Source organism: Taudactylus pleione, unplaced genomic scaffold, assembly GCF_031769625.1.
Source record: "Taudactylus pleione unplaced genomic scaffold, aTauple2 ptg000006l, whole genome shotgun sequence".
Lineage (NCBI taxonomy): Eukaryota > Metazoa > Chordata > Amphibia > Anura > Myobatrachidae > Taudactylus > Taudactylus pleione.
In genome coordinates, this window is record NW_028284409.1 from 27459716 (window position 1) to 27483919 (window position 24204).

The 24204-nt window shown below is 41.7% G+C and overlaps 1 protein-coding gene across 1 annotated transcript in view; it reads left to right on the top strand.

Annotated features, from left to right (window-relative positions):
* The window catches only part of LOC148543160 (solute carrier family 22 member 3-like), a 397488-nt gene that overhangs the window by 143508 nt on the left and 229776 nt on the right, over positions 1-24204 (top strand). Inside the window, exon 3 of the mRNA XM_088451782.1 lies at positions 16618-16772. Within this exon, the coding sequence (XP_088307908.1) occupies positions 16618-16772 (155 nt within the window). The remainder of the gene's footprint in view (positions 1-16617; positions 16773-24204) is intronic.

A 24204-nucleotide genomic window follows, 5' to 3' on the forward strand; every position in this document is an offset into this window, starting at 1 on the left:
TGGAGCTTGCAATCAGAAATGTCAGTTCTTACTAAAAAGTCTTTCAAATTTCTGCCCCTTTTGTAACAAATCATTGGTCTTGACTTATGAAAGACAGGGAGATCTCTGTCATTAGCTATAATAGGCCATAATGCTCGAGAGGCCTGAGGAATGACAGAACTGTTGTTATCATAAGTAGTAGTCCATGGAAACACATTATCCATTTTTTTGTCACGAGGTTGAAACAAACTAGTCCTATCCATTCTTAATACTTTCTCTTTCGTCAAAATGAGCTCCTTTTGTTTATAACCTCGTTCTCTAAATTTATATATAATTTTATCCAATTCATCAGATAAACATTCAGGATTACTGGTGATCCGTGCCACTCTCAACATCTGAGAGAAAGGTAACCCACTTTTCAAGGGTGGTAGATGGTGACTATTGGCTCTTAACAACGTATTCTTGTCCGTCGGTTTACAGAACACCAAAGTAGATATTCTCTTATTCTGCAATGTAATTGCTACATCCAGAAAATCTATTTTATGATTGCTACATCTAAATGTAAATTTAATGGGCGAATTGGAATCATTGATACTTGTCATAACATCTCTAAACAATGATTCACCTCCATTCCACAGGATAAATAAATCATCTATGTACCTTGTGTACAAAATGATATGTCGTCTAATATCCTCTTGATCAAAAAAAATGCTTTTTCTTGAGAGAACATGAAAATGTTCGCATAGGACGGAGAGACTGCCGATCCCATTGCACACCCGGCTTTCTGAATGTAGTACTCACCATCAAAAATAAAGATCACGACCTATTTTTACAGTTACTTGAATTGATCTTGACACGGAATTTCTTTATTTTTGATGGTGGGAGCCGCAAGGTTATTAAAGTTTACCCTGCGGTTCCCACCATTGACTACAATGGAGGGAGCCGTGCATTGGCTGAGAGACGGGAGATGACCTCTCTCAGCCAATGAACGCTTAGCAGCGGGGTTTCCATGGTGATACCCCGCCGCTAAGCTCTCATTCGGGAAGTACCGTTCTATAGAACGGTACTAAGTTCGTGGATCGCGTTTTCGTTTTTTTTTTTGCCAAATCCGGGGATGCCTACTTTGGAACGAAGAGGACAGAACCTCGCATAGGAGATGGTGAGTATGTTTTTTTTCACAGGTCCCCTATGGATACTTTACCGGACAAGTGGACCGATGCTACAGGTTACATAGGTGAGTATGTGTACATGTGTGTGTGTGTATGTATGTTTCATAAACTTATACTGTCACGGTGTGTGTGTCCTGTGTTTTTTTAAACATTTTTTTTACAGGTGAACTACAGGTGCTAGTGGGCCCTTAATGCCCTGCATGCTGGTACTTGTGGTTCTCCAAGTACCAGCATGCGGGGCAGGCTAGCTGGGACTTGCAGTTCTACTTGTAAAGACAATGTTTGATATTCTTTATTTACACCACACCACACAATCAACCCGCCACCCACCGCCACCAGGGGTGGCGGGGATAGCCCCGGGCTATCAGCCTGGGCCTGGGGTGCCCTGGAGAGGGTGACCCCTTTATTGGGGGGGTCCCCAGCTCTCCAGGGATCCCCGGCCTGGGCTGACTAGCGGTCAGGGCTGATGCTGCGGCTGGGGGGCCCGGTGAAAGGGCTCCCCTGGCTGTGGCATCAGCCCCCCGCTAGAAAAAGTCCAGTGCTGGTTCTGGAACATACAGGGGAACCCTACTAATTTTTTTCCCCTGTATTTCCAGAACCAGGACCGGATCAGAGCCCAGAGCTGGTTGCGCAGAATACGGGGGACCCCTACGTCGTTTGTCCCCCGTATTTTGGCAACCAGCGCTGGTTCTGACTAGCCCGGTGCTGGTTGTGCTTAAGTACAGGGGACCCCTACGTCGTTTGTCCCCTGTATTTAAGCACACCCAGCACTGGGTTACTAATGCCCGGGGCTGGTTGCTCTTTTTTGGGGGGGTGCACGCCATTTTTTTCTTTTTTTACACAGGTTTTTTTTTTTTTTTTACCACAGCAGCACAGACGGGTCTCATGGACCTGTCATTGCTCTGTGCCAATCACACAGATGCATGTAGCACGGATCTCCCGGGTTCGTGCTACATGCAAATGGGCACCATAACGCTGATTGGCTTCCTGTCTGCCACTGCAGTGCCACTCCTAGATGGGCCACGTGTTTGTGCCGCCCACTTGTGTCGCTTAGCATAGTCATCCAGCTACCTCGGTGCAACCTTTTGGCCTAAAAACAATATTGTGAGGTGTGAGGTGTTCAGAATAGAGTGGAAATGAGTGGAAATTAATGTTATTGGGGTTATTAATAGCGTAGGAACAAAAAAAGGCCCATTTTATGTGATTTTAGCGGGTTTTTTTATTTTTTAAGAAAAAATCCAGATCCAAAACACAAAACCCAGAACCCAAAACACGGAAGGGTGGTTTTGGCAAAACCAATCCAGATCCAAAACACGAAGAAAGATCCAGATCCAAAACCAAAACACAAAACACGAAAAGTGGCCGGTGCACACCCCTAATATATACATACTTGTTCATGGATATTAATTACAGAGCGACCGGCTAGTTGATTATAATTATAAAGTGTATGACTAAAAAACACGTAAAAACATATATATGTATATAAATGTATATAAAAGTCCCTTGATGAAGTCTTGAACTGAAGAAACACGTTGGAGCCTGCTGTTGCCATACCTGCTACATGAACTATTAAGCTGCTACCCCAGATAAGCTGCTTTACCTATTTATTTAGCTCATTTTTGTACTTTATCCCGAATCCCCTTGTTGTATATTTTATGAATTGTCTTGTCTTTTAAACATGTATATTTTATATTACTATTAAATTGTCTTTTACATTTTCACTAGTTGCACTTTTTCAATCTAATATTGTACTGAGTTAGTTTTATATGTACTATCTCCTTGCACTAGATGGTATGCATTTTTACCTATATATGAAATAGGTTATAATCACCATTGTGAATTATTTGCACATTCTTGCACTGTCACTTTATAATTTATTCATTTATATACATATATATGTTTTTACGTGTTTTTTAGTCATACACTTTATAATTATAATCAACTAGCTGGTCGCTCTGTAATTAATATCCATGAACAACTATCTTTGATGTTAGTAAACTTACCATTACTAACTACTTATTAACAGAGAGCTGACGCCTATATTTGTTAGGCCAGTCGGCAGTTGTTGGAGTTTTGTATTTGTTGGAAATAAGGGGTACATTAATTATTGATGCTTGTCCTACCTATTTTCTTTTATATATATACATACATTCAAATGGGATCATTAGTATCAGTTCACTGCATTGGTTATAAGTAGAGATGTGCGCCGACCCTTGTGTTTTGGATTTGGATTGGCTTTACCAAAACCGCCCTTGTGTATTTTGAGTTTGGTTTTGGATCTGTATTTTTTTTTTTCGGAAATTGATCAAATCTGCTAAAATCACATTATTTGTTGTTTTTTTTTGTTCCTACAGTATTATTAACATTAATTTCCACTTGTTTCCAGTAAATTTTGACCACCTCACATCTCACAATATTGTTTTCATCCAGTTTAGGTTAAAAATTTGCACCAAGCTAGCTGGATGACTAAGCTAAGCGGCAGCAGTGGGTGGCACAAACACGTGGCCGTTCAACTTCCAACATGGCACATCAGGAAACAAATATTTTATATTATTCAAGAGGCCTGAGGAGTTTAAGTATGTATGTAGTTGAAGGCAGGGACAGGAAGGGTTGATTGGTAGTAAATGTAATTACATTTTTTGATTCCGAAGTAAATTTATGAGGGAGAAGGGGAGGGGAGTAGGGGAGGCATTTACAAAAAATATTTTACTCCTTCACATCAGTCCTTGCCCCAGAAGAATCCTTGAGCGCCATGCCTGCTGCTGCTGGCAGTGGATTTCCATCCCAGAAGGGAACCAGGAAGACTTCTAGTAATGCTTTTTAAAGCAATTGACTGTTAAATAATCATTTGCAAAGATTCCACTTGAAATATTTCCCAACCTGTACAGAGACATTAAAAAAAAAGTTAGTGGCCTCCAAACTGCCGTTGTACCCATTGTCCACTTAACCAGCACAGATATGTGGACAAGCAGAACAGAGCAAATACAAGATTTAAGATTTAAGTCTTATGTGCTGCTGGGAGTGGATTTTCATCCCAAAAGGGACAAAGAAGTTGTTTCTTTCTTCCCAAAGGACACAGATCTGAAGAGATGTAAAGAGCTGTTGATAAGCAAATTGTCAGCTCAAGTGGCACGTGATGAAGTGATGGCTTCTCCTTCAGTTTCTCCAGCAAGTGCATCTGCCGAGAAAAAACTAAACTTTCAAAACACCCACTGGTGATGCAGATGAGTCAACACAACCAAGTTTTGACATCTGGTCGGATCAGAGAATTGCCTACAATTTATGACACCTCTACTGTGATTCCATCTGATACGGTCACCATTCAAAGAATGGTTGAGGACTATTTAAATATTTTTAATGATGGCATCCAAATAGGCATGTCAGACAGTCCGTTTGACTACTGGCAGGAAAAAAAGGTATTTGGAGGCCCTTGGACAAACTGGCTTTGCTTTAATTGAGCTGCCCACTCCAGTGTGTACTCAGAGTTTTCAGCACAGCCGGGAACCTTGTCAGTGATCAGCCTATGAGTCTACTTCCCCAAAATGTGGAAAAGATGATGTCCATCAAAATGAACTACAAATTCTATGAGAAAGACCTTTACAAAAATGACAGAGGCACCTATAATGGTGGATTCCAGCGGGGACAAATTAATATTGTGTGAAGATGATGTACACATCGATGAGGGTGAGGAATCTGATGATGGCAACAACATCTTGCCTCCGTAAAGCCAGTTTGTGCACGTAGAGATCATTGCCATCAATGTCAGCTGCCCATTGGTATCTTGTTTTGTGGGGGCCCAAACAAACCAATCGCTTCATGATTGAGGATATTGTTGATGAAGGTGTTGGTGGTGAAGATGGCAGGTGTTTGGATCTAGCAGAGAGAAGGGAGCTAGCTGACGCTGGACTGCTTGTTACTTTTTTAGCCAAAGTTTCTTAATTTTGCAAAAACGTTTTTAATGGATGCACTGCAGATGACATAACAGGTTGGAGGTTCCTAGATGGTTAAGGTCCCTATCTCTACTAATTTTGGCTTTACAAATGGTACAGATGCCTTCACAACTGTCAGGATTTGGGTTAAAATAATTAGTGTCACAATATTTTTTATGTATAAGAAAAGAATAACACACTGCGTTTTCCATCAACAGTGTAACAATATTTTTTACAAATACACTGCGTTTTCCACTTACAGTGTCACAATATTTATTATACACTGTGCTACCACTTAGTGTCACAAACAATATGTGTATGAATATTACACATTTACAATGTGGTCTGACAGGCAGCGTCACATTAAAAAAAATAATAATATACACTGGGGTACAGCACAGAAAAAAAATATTATTTTTTTATTAATTATTTTATTAGCTTTTATTTTTCTATACACTGGGCACCCTTGGATAGAGAGAGCACCCCTGGATGGACACAGCTGCCCCTTCCCCTGGATGGACACAGCAGCCCTTGCCCCTGGATAGACACAGCAGCCCTTGCCCCTGGATGGACACAGCACCCCTGCCCCTGGATGGACACAGCAGCCCCTCTTGGATGGAGCACAGCCTGGGACTCAACGAGCAAATGGTGCCGATCACCGTGAGGATGGCCTTTTATACAATCCAAAACCCACGAGAATCCGACAGCGGGATGATGACTTTTATGCCTCGCTTTGAGATCAGAGTCGGGAAGGAAAACCCGAGCTGGATCTACAAGTTCGAGCGGGCCCAGTTCTCGGAGAACTGGACCCGTTCATCTCTAGTTATAAGGTACTATGATCCCTATGGCTACATGCATTTTGTGAAAAGTATCCGTGTATTTCAATCATTAAGTAGATCTTAACTGCTTTGGGGCTCATTTACATTTGGATGCTTGTCTGTTATCACACGTCTCTCAGATGTAGCAATACACGTCCACTTTAACGCTGCGCTAATAGGTTGTGCTTTCACAATCTCCCTGAAATGCTTTTTCAAAAGTAGGCAAGTATGCTATATATTATCCAGATGAGGTTCAATTCTAATATGTAACTATTTATTATGCAAGGATGGTTGTTGGGATGTGGAATAGCGCTTCAGCATGTTTTCTTTTTTAGGTTTCTGTTGAACAGGCAGGGGCTGTGTGACAACACGCACTGGGTTTACCTGTTATAGTGTCACCAGCAAAGCAGGTGTTAGCCTAGTTCTGGTTAGGGAATCTGAGATCCCCGAAAAATAACCACATCCAGCACAGGATATGAGCACAGGTGACTAGTTCTCCAGGTTGCAGAGTGGGGGTGGGATACTTCCAGATACATTGGATTACATGCTTTAGTCATTCAAATGCATTTACCATACTATGATGAACCGCACATATTGCAAGGCGTAACCACATCCTTATATTAAAAAAAAATTGTCTACATTTTGGAAGCAAATGCCTCCAAACTTGACATCCGACCCCTTGTGTCAGCAGTCATCTGCATGTTTTTGTATCACACTTTAGAATTTATTCTAGTCTAGAATCTAGGTCTAGTATAGCTCACATTTTGGCAAATATGTTTACTCATCTTAACACCTGATTTAAGCTTTAATATTGTTTTGGATGTCTGGAACATGTTGCAGCATGGCAGCAATAATCTGGAAGTGAAGTCAGCAGGTGCTCATCTGGCTGGTCTATAATTGGATACGTACAGAGAGACGGACTTCTGGGCTTACACAGTTAAATACTCTGGAGGACAATTCCAGCTGTAATTAAAATGTGACTTCACAGTGAAGCATAGACAAGCAGAAGCAATGCAAATGATAATTGATCCATGAATCTGCTCAGATGTTTGACAAATTATCAAACATTCTATAAAACAAGCATTTAACAAGCCTCAAAGGAAAAAAAAGGTTCTTTTAACCTATATTTTTCATGACTATGGGTTATGTTAAAAGGTGTTTTCAAAGTGGTCAATCACTATTTTGTGTGAATGAACATATAACCTAAGTTGAATGATGGGGGCCAAAGCACTGTTTGCATATTTGCGATCACAAAAGTTAGGAAGAATGGTCCTAGAATTTACTGCTGCTTCCAAGACAATATGACCATTTGCTAGCAGAGGTAGTCCTGCAAAAGGGAGATTTCAATTAGTAGCAGGACTTTCTGTGGGGTTTTAGCTCTTGGGTTACATGTCTGGAGCTATTCAATTATATCCCTCAGTAAGCCCTATATCTCATGGAAATTCAGGCGGCTAACGTGTGGTAAGGCATACAGTAGATGGTGGGTTAGGTACCCAGAGCTATGCAGTTACAGCATGCAGTAAGCCCAGAGGGTGCACTTAACCCTCCTGAGGTGTAAACAGAAATCTTTGTAAATACACCCTCAGGTCTTACAGTGAGCTGGATTCCCTGCTAAAGCCAAGTGATATTAGCCCTTTTAGGGGACATATTGGGGAATTGAACAGTGTCCAAAAAAGTCACCTGGCGACATTTAAGAACATGCAATACATAACACTTACAACAGTTCTGGTGAACAGGGGGTGCCAAGCATCCCTGGCACCCTGCTAGCGTCACAACCCCAATTACTCAAGATGATACAGATGCTTCGATTGCATCATTCTCTAATAACCAGGCTCTGTTTCTGCACTGTAATTCACTAAAATTATAGAAGAAATTCAGACAATTTTTTTTTATCACCAGGCTTCTTGATAATTTTGGTGATTAACAGGAGTGGCTTTTCTATTCCTTGTCAGCATTATTTTAAATCCAAGGGCAGGTTTATTTAATCCCAACCTTCAACGTTTTTATCTCTTAGCCGCAGATGTCAGGCTATTGGCAAAAGATTTGACCCTTAAACTTTACAAAGACATAACCCAGATTGGCAAATCTAAAATTGCTGATACCTATATACCTATACTCAGATGTTGTATAACACTAATGAAGAGGGAGTGGTCGCATCTCTTGATGCTGCCAACGCCTATGACTGGGTGATGTGGACATGCACGTAGATGTATGAGGTTATGAGGTGTTTTGAAATGGTTCCAGTTTCATCCAAACTGGCAGCAAAGATATATGTTAATAGATATGTAGCTACCTATTTAAACAGTTGCTTTATTCTCATTGGCCCTCCAACCCCTTATCTTATTAGATGAAATTGTCACATTTGTGGATCCTCCGCATACTATAGTTTTATATGTTGATGATATGCCTTTTCTGGTTGATGCAGATGACTCTAATAACAATGTATTGCAGATTGTCAATGGCTTTGGTGGTTTCTCATGTTTTATAATTTCATGTTCCAGCAGGGCCGCAACTAGGGGGGGGCTGGAGGTGCACGTGCACCGGGTGAGCCGCTGTACCTGGTGCCAGTGACCTCCAGCCCGGCGCTGCAGAGAGGCTCCAAGCCGGACGTCCGCTGGTAATATTTATTACCAGCGGGCGCCCGGCTCCTTCTCTGCAGCGACGTGGTGTAGCCGGAGCCGGAGGCTGGAGTTCTCTCCCGAACTCCAGCTTCCGGCTCTCCCCACGGGCACTATGGGGGAGACGTCATGACATCTCCCCCATAGTTCCAAGGAGCAGCCGGCGGACCGGACGCGACGCTGGATGCAGGAGCGGGGTTCAAGGTAAGTATTTTTTTTTTTTAATAAGCTGCACTACAGGGGCATTATTATGGGGGCAGGGGCATTACCACAGGGGCATTACTATGGGGGCATAGGCAATAAGGGGCATTACTAATGGGGCATGAGCACTACAGGGGCATTACTATTGGGGCATGGGCACTACAGGGGCATTACCACAGGGGCATTACTGTGGGGGCATGAGCACTACAGGGGCATTACTGTAAGGGCACTACAGGGATATTACTATGGGGGCATGGACAATACAGGGGCATTACTATGAGAGCATGGGCACTACAGGGGCATTACTATGAAAGCATGGGCACTACAGGGGCATTAATATGGGAGCATGGGCACTACAGGGGCATTACTGTATGGTGGGCACTACAGGGGCATTACTATGGGGGTATTAACATATGGGCATTACTATGGGTGCATTACAATATGGGCACTACTGCAGGGGGAATTACATGGGGGGCGCCAAATTACTGTCTTGCCCCTGGTGACAAAAATTCTAGTTTCGGCCCTGGTTCCAGGTCCCACATATTTCCACTTTGTTGCATAATTCCTACAGTGCAATTTGGTTGTATACTTAAAGTTGAAAACTAACACTAGGACAATATTTCTCTCACTGTGTGTGGGATAGATAACTTAAATTAAAATAATTCAACCAAAATTCCTATACACTTTGCGGCATACCCTGATCTTTATCCCTGATTATATTTCCAGATCATCAATAAATACATATACACTCTGATCTAGGGGAAAAGTGGGTGAGAATTTAACACATTGTGCAGCTCTAAATTTTCATGGATGATCATATAATTTAAGATTGGGAAGAGCTAGTATCAAACTGCCCAACTGGCCTGCTTGCCTGACAGATAAATCTCAGAATGAGCAGATGAGGTCACCACTTACTCCCATTGCAAGTCCTGTTGGCAGGTAAGAAAAAAAAGCGGTTCTCCTGATTTTAAAACACAATAGTGGTCTGGTCTGCAACACAAAAACTGCTGAGTGCAATGGGTATTCCCCCGAACACACTTTTTATTTAGATGTGTCCACATACACTGTGGCTTCAGTCGAGCCAAACAGCCCCCAATGTCCCTGATGACTTGGCTGCACCAGGGGCTAAAGTTACTAAGGTTCAATTTGGGATTAATTTATATGAATCTATAAAATCGAAAAATCAAATTGAACTGCAAAATCCTTACGCAAATCCCTCATTTACTAATATTCGAGTTTGCATTCGACTTTCAAATCGAATTAGATTTTGGTCGATTTTTTAGAAGGGATTTCATATTCTATTTTGCATGCTCATGTACAAATCAAACTTCAAATCCCCAAATGAATAGACCTGCTTCATGCTTTAATTTTTAGCATGAGCTGGTCTGATTGACACAGATGCATGCATACATCAGTGAGATGCATGCATGCAACTTAGTGTAAAATGCTTGTTAAGTGTTCATTTAAAAAAATTACGTGGGTCCCCCCTAAAAGCACAACCAACCCCAGACTTTTCATAGCCAGTCCTGGTTGTTTAAAAACAGGACGACAAAAAACGTAAGGGTCCCCCCTGTATTTAGCGCAACCAGCACTGGGCTCTGAGCTGGTTCTAGAAATACAGGGGAAAAATGTGTAGGGTTACCCTGTAATTTCCATAGCCAGCACCAGGCTATTTCTACTGGGGGAGTAATGCCACAGCCAGGGAAACCCTTTTACCGGGTCCCCTGGCCAAAGTATTACCCCTGACCACTAGTCAGCCCAATAAAGGGGTTCCCCTCTCTCAGAAGACGGATGCCTACAGTACATGGAGAAGTGTACCGGTCCAGGTTTTGTAGAGGAGTATGTGTGGATGTGTGTAATAAACGTATACTGTCACGGTGTGTGTCTTGTCTTTATTTTAACATTTCTTTCCAGGTGAACTAGAGGTACCAGTGGGCCCTTATTTCCTCGCATACTGGTACTTGTGGTTCTCCAAGTACCAGTATGCGGCGGAGGCTTGCTGGGACCTGTAGTTCTACTGTTAAAGACAATGTTTCTATTTTTACACACATTTTACACAATTAACCTGGCACCCACTGCCCAAGGGTGCCGGGGATAGCCCCAGGTTATCAGCCCAGGCTCTGGAGAGGGGGATCCCTTTATTTGGAGGGTCCCCAACTCCCCAGACAACCCCGACCTGGGCTGACAAGCAGTCAGGGCTAATGCTTTGGCCAGGGGACCCGGTGAAAGGGTTTCCCTGGCTGTGGCATTACTCCCCTGTTAGAAATAGCCAGGTGCTGGTTATGGAAATTACAGGGGTACCCTTTGCATTTGTTCCCCTGTATTCCCAGAACCAGCTCAGAGCCCAGTGCTGATTACGCTAATACGGGGAGACCCCTACATCTTTTGGCCCCTGTAATTCCACAACCAGGACTGGCTATGAAAAGTAAATTTTGCACTATGATGCATGCATACATCTCACTGATGTATGCATGCGTCTGTCTCAAATAGAGCTGCTCATTCTAAAATCTAAAGCATGAAGCAGTTCTATTCTTATGGGGATTTGAAGTTCGATTTCGAATTAATCTTACATTCGATATGCAAATGGTAGTAAATGAAGGGATCCTATATTCGACTATGGGAAAACATTGATGTTTTGCAGAAATTTGATTTGGAATAAAATTCAGTTTTCTGTTCGATTTGACATTCGATTTGGGCTTTAGTAAATTTCCAATATGAAAATCGAACCAAAATCAAACAGAATCCAAAATCGAACTTTAGTAAGTATACCCCTAAGTGTCTTATTCATTCAAAATGTGTCATATTCTCACAAATAAAAGAACTGGAAGCGACAAAACTCTTAGTTAAATTGCACTGATCAATTTGATGTGCAGCATTTGCACAGCTGTGTGCAAATAAGTCTGAATCTGTATATGAAATGATGCAGTGGCTGACTTACAGTATTATGTGTTTAACATTCATTCTTGTGTGGTTAGTCGCAGCCCAGTGTTTGTACTCTATGCACACTTTGACTGGTGTTTCACTGCATCAGCGATAAGAATAAGATGCAAAATTTAAAGAAAAATATGCTGCTCAGTGCGGCTCAGTTGCACCAGGCATCTCGTGCTGTATGGTGCATTGAGGCTATGGGGTGAATTTACTAAAGTGAGAGTTTTTAGAAGTGAGTTTTAGAAGTGATGTTGCCCATAGCAACCAATCAGATTCTAGTGATTATCTTCTAGAAGGTGCTAGTTAAGTGTTAAGTAGAATCTGACTGGTTGCTATGGGCAACATCACTTCTAAAAATCCACACTTTAGTAAATTTACCCCTAGGTGTAAATAAACACATCTGTAGCACAGTGTTAAATTTACTTAACTTGTTTTAATGGGGATAAAATATGGTATACTGTAGGTTTGGTATCTATCTAAGCAGACTGTTATATATACTAACAACTACTGTAAAGTCTGAATTTGAAGTAACAACCTGTTCTGTAGATAGTTACAGCTACGTCATGTTTTGGGAGCTCAGTTTGAGGATGGAGGCACATTCTAATTATTCCAGATGTTCTTGTAGCTCTGAGACTTAGGGCCATATTCAATTAGCAGCAAAAACTGCAGTTTCTCTCCCCATTGGCGAAAACTGCAGTTTTCGCCAAAAAAAGGTGACATTTTTGCAAAAAAACCCATCGAGAATGGCAACAGGCGAAGAAAAAACTAGAGAGAAGCATCCCAGACCAGGCAAAAAAAAATGCAAAATCACTATTTTTGGCTAAAAATATGGGGCTTTCTTTCAGAACCCTTTGGACACCCCCTAATGATAAATTACCAGAAAAAAAAAATGTAAGTTGCGTACTTTGGTGGAAAAAGACCGCGTAAATTTTGGGCTGAAAACAAATAAAAATCGTTGAAAATGGTTTTTATGTATTGGGTCTGATTTTTCGATGGGCGGTATGGATGCGTCGAGTGTTTTAAACATCGCACGCGGTCGCAGCAGGCGTTTTTTTTATGTTTTTTAAAATTGTGTTTTTACGACACGAATATATACTTGCACCCATTTTAACGTACCCCCAATTTATGCGGAACAGTAATTTCCTGGAAAAAAATGGCTTTCTATCTTTTTTTTTTTTTTAAATTTAGACCAAAATTTGCACAGTTGTTTTTCGCCAAAGTACGCAACTTACGATTTTTTTCCTGGTAATTTATCATTTGAGGGGTGTCCAAAGGGTTCTGAAAGAAATCCCCACATTTTTAGCCAAAAATAGGGATCTAGCATTTTTTTTTTTCATTTTTTTCTCCATTTTTTTTTCGCCTTTTGCCGTCTTCACCTCTTTATGGCAACATTTTTGCAGTTTTTTGGCGAAAACTGCCGTTTTCGACGCTAATTGAATATGGCCCTTAAACGAGAGCAAGACAATGGACAAGTCACAGGTGAGAAGTTGGTCATTATACTGGAAATATAACATCCTTTGGGAGATTTATTGCTGTATTCAATTTCTGGCGAAAAGCCGTTATCGGCGATACTTTTTCGTCGATGACGTCATTTTCACCAATCTGGACTTATCCCTGTATTCAATTCTTCCTACTTTTCACCGGTGCGGAAAGTCAATGGATAGAAGCCTGCGAAAAAGTATCACCTATGAATAGGTGTTAAAAATAAGTGCAGAATTGGGGTTTTGGGGTACATACTTCCAGAAACCACCCAGCACCCCTAGGACGGTCTCCCAAAGGTAAACTGTGCCAACATTTTTTGAAAAAGTTACCCAGGACACCCCAAAAAAGCACTTTCGTTTTGGGGGAGAAAAAAAAAACAAAGTTGGGGGACAAACTTCTAAACTAGCGAAATAGACTCAGGGGGGGTCCCCAAGTATGCCACAGGTGTTTTCTTTATTGCAGGTGATTGCGGCAGGTGGATTTTTCTCGATTTTTAAAAGTTCACATTAGGCACTTAAAAATGCCAAATAGCAAATTTGCTGGGACTACTAATTTTTTCCAAAAAAACCTTGCTAAATGCGATTCTTCATCACTTTTTCAAAGACGCTAAACAGCACCCATTGAGACCATTTAAAGACCCAAAATAGCTTCAGCAGGGTTATTCGGGGGTACCCATAGTGAACCCCCATTTCACAGCATCTTTAGGGGGGTGTCAGGCTGATTTCCCCAAAAATGACAGCACTTTTCGCTCACTTTGTTTTCGCTGGGTCCCGTTTTCGCAGATTTTGAATCAAAAAACGGGATACGCGGGGACGAGCGCGATACTTTTTCGCACCCAAAACTTCCGATGTCGGCGAAAAATCTGACAACGGACTTTTCGCATCTAATTGAATTAGTCCCTTAGGGGGAGATTTAATAATGTTTAGGCGGAGATAAATTTTTGAGATAGAGAGAGCACAAACCAATCAGCTTCTAACTGTCATTTTTCAAACATAGGGGTCTATTTACTAAGCAGTGTTAGGAGACAGAGTGAAAAGTGATAAGGTGCCAGCCAATCAGTTCCCAACTGTCATTTTTCAAACAGCCTGTGAGATGACAGTTAGGAGCTGATTGGCTGGTACCTTATCACTGACTTATCACTTTTCACTCTGTCTCCTCACACTGCTTAGTAAATAGACCGCACAGCCTGTATTAAATCTCCACCTAAAACAAATACCATATGCTAGGCTGATGAAACCCCTCTTGGCAGCACCGAAAAAAGAGCCAAACTGCGCCCTGTGCCGGCCACGGTCCCTGAGTGCATGACATCATCTGGAGGGGGTAGGGCCACCAGCCCTGCCTGCACACCCCTAGTTATGGCCCTACCTGGGTGCTGGGGAGGGAGAAGTGGCCACCGGAGAGCCTCTTCTCTTAGTTGTATTAAATGTATATGTTGTGTGTTGTCGCTTAGTGGCAGTGAGCACCTCAGGGGGCATGACCACAACATAACAAGGTCATGGTCACAGCAAAATGGAGGAATGGCCATGCCTCCCTTAAATCTTTGGTTTATACAGAGGCCTGAGTAATCACTCCTCCCCCTTCCCCTTTAGACAGGGGGTGTACAATGCCACAGATTGGAAATATCCATGTGACAGAGGGCATACCTAGCACTGGAAAGCATCAGCCTGCCCCTTCCACTCAAGTCCACTCCAATCACCCTTTTACTGCTGATGGTGTGCACGGCTCCCATTTACTCCTTCTCTGCTATTCAGAGATAGGGACATACCTCCGTTTGCCTGGCAGGATTGGACAATGCAATCCCGATGTCAGGAGAGAGCTCTCAAATTGTCTGTCTGTCCTGATGAAATCAGGACAGTTGTTGGGTATGAAATACACTGACAATTCTTGCATAAAATTACCTCCCTCCCATTTAAGATGGAAAAGAAGAATAATTCAGACTGCCAAAAAGTGTGACCTCCTCTGGCTCATTTTGGCATCTGCTGTGGGAATGACTATAGACTCATAGACTTTGGATAGCTGTTTGGGACTGCACTCATAGAATTGGGGTTGATGACCCCCAGAAGAATCCTGTGGTGTGTTTATTTTTAATAGCATTAAAAGAAAGTCTGTGGAAATATACGTATTTTAGTATAATGACCATGGTCCTCCTATTTGTTGGTGGATGAATCCTCTTGGAAAAGAAATAAATATGACAAAAGTCCTTGCGCCAGTGGTGTCCAAATCAGTCACAATGAGAATCTTGCATAAAAAAATAAGCGGACAGGGTATCTTCACTTACAGATGCCAATGTAGCTACACACAGACCCGTAAAAACATGAAATGCAAAACTATGTATATAAAAACATCCACAGAAAGCCAAAAAGGAAAGCCACGGAAAGACCCCCTTGTAATAGTCCTTGTGTAGAGAGCAAGAATCACTTCACCCCCAAACAAGTTAAACACATTAGTGATAGATGCTCACATAAATGTTACCTGTGGGTAACTGGTGAGAATCATATCAAGTTTCTTTCACATGGAAATATGGGATGCTCACATAGATGCTTACTTGGGATATATATGATATGATATATATGATGAAGCATATAAAGGTTTATTTTTTTCTCTCCACTCAGCAATACATAGTTTTGCATTTCATTTTTTTTTACGTGCGCAAGGACTTTTGTCATATTTATTTATTTTCCATTTTCATTATACAAGTTAGGGTAACTTGTTTTTATGTGACATATTCCATGCTGCCGTTTCTGGTTGCGCCTAGGTAAAGCCATTTATATTGTGTTATAGATTAATCATCTTCTTTTAGCTAATAGGCTGTCTTGGGCAATAAAAATCCTTGCATAAATACTATAACATTTGGTTGCATAAGTCAAATTTGAGGTACAGTATGAATTACATTGTCAAGACAACAAGCTGATGGCATTGCCTAATGGAACCTTATGGACTTTTTACCGCATCATTCCCCGAGAGGGGAATGGATCCCTCCCAGTGCGCCTCGTGGCTCATGCTGAAGGCCACACATGTGTAGAAGGACTCCTAGGTCATTAAACTCTTTGAGTCCTCTCACCGCAAAGGACAGCTTTTATCAGAAGAGTTGTCCTTTGTGGTTTTAAACGCAATTGTACTTTCATATGGTGTTCCTAAACATAATTTTCAGGATGTATCTCATTCAAAATGTGATGCTTGATGTATCCTTCCCTTAGAAAGAAAATACAAATTTGTTCTGATTGCATTGGAACGAATTGGGTATGCTTATACAGTAAATAAAGTGAAATGATGATGCCCTTTGTACCACGTGTTTGGGCGTTTGGTTATTGGTAGTGTAGATGTCATTATCTACAGTGTGATCCAGGTAGTTGAACAAATGGATTAGTATTGTTTTGTGCATAGTGATATAGTTGTTCAGATCCCTGTCTAGTTACACAAAAAAAAATGTTTTAGTAGACCTTAAAATACTTTAAGTTTTTAGAGATGACCATTTGCTTTCTTTCAATAATAGATATGGAAGAAAAGTCACCTACCTGATATCTTCCTTTGGAGTAGGACTGTGTGGAGTCGTCGTAGCATTTGCTCCAAACTTTTATGTTTTGGTATTTTTCCGTTTTCTACAAGGCATCTTTGGGAAAGGAACGTGGATGACATGCTATGTTATAGGTAAGTTATTCATTAGATAGGCAATCAATTGTTTTTCTGCAATACCTCCCAAATCTCCCGCCATCCCAGTTTGTATTTTTCAGGAGACCTGCAGTTAGTAGTTATTCATAATAGAACTTCTGACAAAGGATATATACTATAACTAAAGCCAACCAATATTCATGGTAGCACTACAAGATACATACAACATAAATAGGTGATATGTAACAATCATTTTACCCCGCAGATTGCCTGGGTCTTTACTCCAACATACTGTTATGCAGCTTGTACTCGTCATCATGTTTATTTATACATGATCCTTAAACTTTTAACCATAGGTCAGGAATCTTTGATAATTAGTTAAACAATTCTCTGCAGCATTTATAAAAGTTAATCAATATTATAATTTATAGCTGCTTTATGTGCAGTGGTTTTGCTCCAGTCCTCCTACAGTGGTATCAATTGCTGTTATCAAGGACCCTAATGCATTCACACTGCACACTTTCCAAGCCTCCATCCCTTTTACCTACAACATCATATCCATGGTCTTAGCATATTATTTCAATTATATTAGGGATTACAGGGTTTTAAAAAACACTCTTATGGATCTTGACATTGGCGTCTTTGTAAAGTGAACATAGTAGAAGTTAGCATGTGTGATACATAAAACTGCAGAAGTTCTAGTAGTGCTGACACGCTGGGAGAAAGTAAACAAGTCTCATGCATTACTCCATTTTACAGTATGGGTCTGATACAGAGGTGGACTTAATGTCGATGACACATGTAGTTGGCCGATGTTGTAAGTCTGCTCGTGTGTCCCAGTTGCACTGTGCGTGTGTCCCTATGGTCACCAAGAGGAGACGCAGAGCAATTTTGGACACGAGCTGATGTAAATTCCAGTCAGCAGCTTTCTTCCTATATGACTGCGGTAGCTCTACCTGTGAGCAGTGCCTAAAGTGGGCCTAGAGAAGTGGTGGAACTCACTGCCCCCCCCCCCCCCGGTGCTTATTAAATAAAGAGACAGCGCGCGCCACAAAAAAGGGTGTGGTTTCTAGAGAAAGAGGCGTGGTCACACAATAGTATTTCCAATTCAAATTACGCCACTCAGTAGCACAATCTTGATTCACATTACACCACATGTTAGTGTCCTTTTTTTATTTATGACACAGCAGTGCCCCTTTTACACAATGCCCACTTTTGTGCCCCTTGTACATTTTGTAGTATTGCCCCTTATACAAACTCCACAGCAGTAGTGCCCCTTAAGCTGGGTGCACACGTACAGATTTTCTGTCCAACCATCCAACTAGTTGATTGGTTGGAATGAAAATCTGGTAAGGTATGAAAGCAAATGACAATCAGCAATTTTCTCCCAAATGCCAGAAAATGGACAAAAACTGTTTGTACAAATAGTTTAGATCAAACATTTAACAAACTTGTCTGACATCCATTTTCATCTGTTTTCTGGCATTTAAGAGCAAATTGCTGATCATCAGTTACTCCCATACGTTACCATATTTTCATTCCAACCAATCAACTAGTTGGATAGTTGGACAGAAAATCTTTAGCTTTACACATAATGTCCACTGTAGTGGTGCAATGCCCACTGTAGTGGTACCCCTTATGCAGTGCCCCCAGTATTGGTAGTGCACCTTATGCAGAGCCCACAGTAGTGGTAGTGCCCCTTATGCAGTGCCCTCAGTAGTGGTGCCCCTTATGCAGTGCCCCCAGTAGTTGTAGTGCCACTTATGCAGTGCCCACAGTGGTAGTGTTCATTATGCAGAGCCCACAGTAGCGATAGTGCCCCCCTTATGCAGTGCCCACAGGAATGGTGTCCCTTATGCAGTGCCTTCTATGCAATGCCCACATTAGTAATCCCCCTATAATAGTGCCCCAAATAGTAGTGCCCTCAGCAGTGGTGCCCCTTATGCAATACCCCAAGTAGTGGTAGTGCCCCTTACGCAGAGCCCACAGTAGTGGTAGTGCCCCTTATGCAGTGCCCATAGTGGTAGTGCCCCTTATGCAGAGCCCACAGTGTGGTGCCCCCAGGAGTGGTGCCGCTTATGCAGTGCCCCCTATTCAATACCCCCATTAGTAATCCTCCTGTAGTAGTGTCCCTAGTAGTAATGCCCCCTGTAGTGGTGTGTCCCCTAAGTAATGCCCCCTGCAGTAGTGTGCCCCCTAAGTAATGCCCCCTGTAGTAGTGTCCCCCGAATAATGCCCCCAATAGTAATGTCCCCAGTAGTAGTGCCACCAATACTAATGCCCCCGTAGTAGTGCCCACAGTAGTAATGTCCCTTATAGCGAAGCCGCTAGCTTACACACAATAAAACCCCTAATACCTGAAACCCAACTCCCGCGTAGTTGCCGTCTGGTCCGCCGGGTTGCTCCTCTGAACTATGGGAAAAATGTCATGACACCTCTCCCATTGTGCACTATGGGAGCCGGAAGCCGGAGCTCAGGAGGGAGCTCCGGCTGCTGGCGCTGCGGGTAAGGAGCCGGGCACTCGCTGAGAACAAAATCTCAGTGGGCGCCCAGCAAATAGAGCCTCCCTGTGGCGCCGGGGTTAGGTAGGTCGGAGGAGGTGGAACTGGTTCAGTCTGAAAATAGAAGTGACGGAATGCAGTTCCGGCCCACTTTAACCCCTGCCTGTGAGGATATCTTGTTGATAGAATACCTAGCCTCATATATTAGCTTTGTTATACTAAGTTTGTTGTTTCATATACAAACCCAATATCTGCATTAATTTAGATGGAAAAAATCAATGTAAACAGAGTTCGATTTTTTGGAAAGGCCAATGAGAATATTTGGCTTATGTTCCGCTCTTTTGTCAGAGCTAGTTGGTCAACCCAAAACAAGCCTTCTATGCTGGTACCCCTGATTTTTTCAGAATCACTTAGGCAAGTACCTGAGTAAGTACAAGTGTACTTTAATTGCTAAATTAAAACACACAAGATATTGATAGTCAGGGGTGTCGGAACGATTTTATATTGGGGGGCAACTTAAAACCGTTCCTGTGCCGCCCCCGCCTCCCTCTCCCCTCTTTTCCTCTCCCCTCTCCTCAGCTTCATCTTACCTAAGCAGTGGCCGCGGACTGTCTTGGGCTGTGCTTTAGAGTAATAGGCTGCACAGCCCGTACACCGCACGGAGGAGGGAGTCTAGTGCGCCGTGTTTTAACTTAAAGACCGCACATTACAATGTAGGGGCTGTGCAGTCTATTACTATAACGCTGCACAGCCCTGACAGTCTGCAGCTGCCGCTCCTTTAAAATGTTTGCTGGGAGGTGGCGAGCACTGCTTAGTAGTTAGCCATACTGAATAAAAAGACCACTGTTACTTTTAATTTGGACTGTTATGTCACAAATTAGATCATTGTAGAGGTGGTGTTACTTTAGAGTAACCAGATAACAAGACATAAATGGAGATAAGAGAAAAGAACTCTATGTATAGGACACTCTTAGAATAACATACTAGTGTTAATAAAACATAACTTTTATTAACTTAAAGGATACATTTAAAATGGATTAACGATAGTTAAAATAAAGGCATTAGTGTAGTAATGCAAGTGTTAGGGTGTGAAGAGTAGGAATATGGGATATCTGCTGTATTCCTAATGCTGGCCATACACTCTGCAATTATCGGGACGATCCGCCCGATATCGGCGGATCGCCGCGATAATTGGAGCGTGGGGGGGGGGCGACCAAGGGTTAAATATTGCTCGGTCGGGCATGCTGGATTGTCCAGCATGCCCGTCCAATGCGATATTTACCCGGTAACTGTCGGCCGCATCGGGCAGTGTATGCCCAGCGTGGCCGACAGACAGACATTTCCTGTGCTCCATCCTACGGAAGGAACAGGGAAATGTCTCCTCCCCCGGGGGCGGAGCGCAGATGTCGGGCTATACACTGTGAGATTTCTCTCACAGTGTATGCCGCGGACATCTGCGGCTGGCAGCCGGCCAGATAAAATGTCTGTCGGTCTGACAGACATTTTATCTTGCCGTGTATGCCCAGCATAAGGGATGGCAAAATATTGACACAATATACACACTAAACCTGTGGTCGCCAAATTTAATTGGGTGTGAGCTACTCGAGACAAATTATACCTCCTGAAGAGCTACTAAAATTATAGAAAAAAACACCAAACAATTGAAGGTCATATAATGAAAATGAAAAAAATTATCATAGAAAATAACAATGCATTTAATTAATACAGTGATATTGTTGCAATTTGTAAATAAAGTTTAAGAACCGGCACATTTAACTGTTAATTACTGCTCCAAGGAGGTACGTTCAGTAGAGGAGCAAAAGATACAGGTAGGGCTGTTGTGTGATTGTCCAGGAGGGCTGGGCAGGAGTCGCTTACGGTGTCTGTCACGTATTGTGCTGCTTCACCATGGCGTAGATGCTGTGGGTGGAACTACGGGGAAGTACGTCAGGTGATCGTAGCGGTTATGGCAACCACTTGACTCGCTTCCTCGTGGCTCCACCCACGGCGTCAATGCCGCAGAGGAGCATGCATCTGAGGTCACTTCCACCTAGTGGGCTCCTAGCTGACTCGGCAGTACTGCAGCTAGCTAGGCAAGCTACCCTCCTAGTTGAAACTGCAGTACTGCAGCTAGGTGAGCTACCAAAATTAAGACTGCGTGCTACCAGTAGCTCGCGAGCTACGGGTTGGAGACCACTGCACTAAACTAATCATATGTAAAACGATACATATAAATTTTAAAATGCACAAGGTTCAAATAAGGGTAATGTTACTTATTGACTTTTATGACATAAATATGCACATAATTCTACACCAAATTGTATTGGCTATTATAGGAAACAGTATCCCTTATGTGCTGTCATTCATTTTAGGTAATACAGCATATCAATATAAGAAAGAGGATAGTTAGGATAAAATCTGTTTTCTAGATTGTGCGTTTCACCATTTGCTAAAGTGCTGTGAATGGTGAGGTGAGAGCTCTCTCATCAGTCTTTATCCTAAGAAACAACAGGCAATATCAGTACGTCATCAGCTGTTCGTTTCTGCTTTTGGCTATTTGCCATAAGGCATTGAACAGTCAATGAGAAAATTACTAAGCTGATTTATTCATTTAAGTAATTACCTATTCATTTTAGGTAATACAGCATATCAAAAATTACTAAGCTGATTTATTCATTTTAGGTAATACAGCATATCAATATAAGAAAGAGGATAGTTAGGATAAAATCTGTTTTCTAGATTGTGCGTTTCACCATTTGCTAAACTGCTGTGAATGGTGAGGTGAGAGCTCTCTCATCAGCCTTTATCCTAAGAAACAACAGCCAATATCAGTACGTCATCAGCTGTTCGTTTCTGCTTTTGGCTATTTGCCATAAGGCATTGAACAGTCAATGAGAAAATTACTACGCTGATTTATTGCTGATAAGAAAGGAAAACTGAGTACAGTGCAGGATACAATTATTTAATAACTAATATCTTGTAACTTATCTAAGAAAAAAAGAGAAAATAAGTGGGCACTACCAATGTATATCACCAGTTATGCTAAAAAAGATACCACTCCTGCTGCCCCCACACAGTGGATCTGGATGTCCACCTGATAACAATCAAGACCAAATAAAAAAAGGAAATGGGAGTGCTGACAGTGGCTGCTGGTTTAAAAAATTAATAATTTTATTGCATATAACACAATTCCAAAAATCATTTAAAAAATCAAAAATGGAAGTACAGATGGATTTAATTAATTGGGCTTTTAATGCCACACTATTTAAAGCACGGAGCCGGCTCCACCATAAAATTAATTGTTATCAATATAAAAATTCCTCCAAAGACTCATACAAAATAATCTTTCTATAACACACATATTGGGTTAAAACGGAGTGTGAATAAAAGTCACTGGTCACAGCCTGCCAGCATGGATTAATTGCTTGTTAGTATTGGTATCCACTTATACCCAGTTAGTAGAAGTTAGAATGTTAGTATTGCAGTGTTAATATTGCAGTTGAAAATAGGTAATTCCTATAATGAGTATATTACCATCCAACCATTTGGGTAGACAGAACAGGATGTATTGTGGCAGTTAACCTCTACCTCAATCCCAGGGGGAGGAAACTCATACAATGGTCGCCTGCTCACAGATGTAGAGGAGTAACAGCCAAAAAGTTTTTTACCACTTAGTGCACAATGTGGTCCGGAGGTGCTTGTGTCCTCAGGCAGAGGGACCTCTACTCCTGGATCCTGGCACTTCTTACCACTCACGCTGAACCAATAGACTGTATGGGCAGGCTGCTGAGCGCTGCTGCACGCTGGCTGGTAACCGCTCCATGTACACGCTGCTACACTCTGGCTGGTGACCGCTCCGTTACTTCCGGTGGTGTATTTCCGGCTTCCGGTGTGTGTGCCACTTTTATTAATCATCTTAATTCTAATTTGTACGGTCTTAAATTCACCAGCACCATTAATCCGACACATATTCAATTTCTGGATATTGCACTATCGGCTATAGTAGGACAGATACATAAAGAAACCTTCTTTAAGAAGGTTGACTCTAGTAATTTTTTGGATTATGGTAGTAGTCATCTAAAGGCCTGGCGGAATAATATTCCAAAGAGCCAGTTTTATCGTATTAAAAGAAATTGTTATAGTGAAATCAGCTACTATAAACAAGTGGAAAAGGTATATAAGGCATTTGTGGAACAAGGTTACCCTCCTCATATTTTTGAAAAAGCTTTAAGAGACACTCAAGAAAAGAATAGGGAGGACCTCTTAGTAAGTAAAAAGAAGAATAAAGATAGGTGGCATGAGGAATGGGAGGATTGCTGCCCATTTATTACACAGTATAATACTCATGCGAATGAAATAAAAGAAATCATTAAAAAGAATACAGCTATTCTGAAGGTAGATCCAGTTATAGGTTCGATGGTTAGCAGTGGGGTGAAAATTGTCTATAGAAAATCTGATAGTTTGAAACAAAAATTGGCCCCTAGTATGTATAGAAAGAATGGTAACATGGGAAACAAGTATAACAGTAATAAGAAAGCTACTAGTCAGGAATTGGGTATTCGTCTGAATTGGTTACCCAATAAACCAGCAGGTTTTTTTAAATGTGGGAGAGAGAAATGCATAACATGCAAATACACAGGACACAGAGAGACCGTCTTTCAATCAAAAAGTACATCAGAATCTTTTTATATAGAATCTTTCCTTAATTGTAATTCAAACTATGTTGTTTACATTACTGATTGTGGCTGTGGTCTCCAGTACGTGGGGCGGACCACACGTACGCTTAATGTTCAATTTTTAGAACATAGAAGAAACATCCTAAAAAAGAACCTAACGCACAGCTTGTCTAGACATGTTTCGATCTGTGGAAGGAAGGATATTAGCCAAATCAAAGTGAAAGCTATTGAACAAATTAAAAGCACGGATAGAGGGGGCAATAGACTTAATACACTTTGCTGAAGAGAAGCATA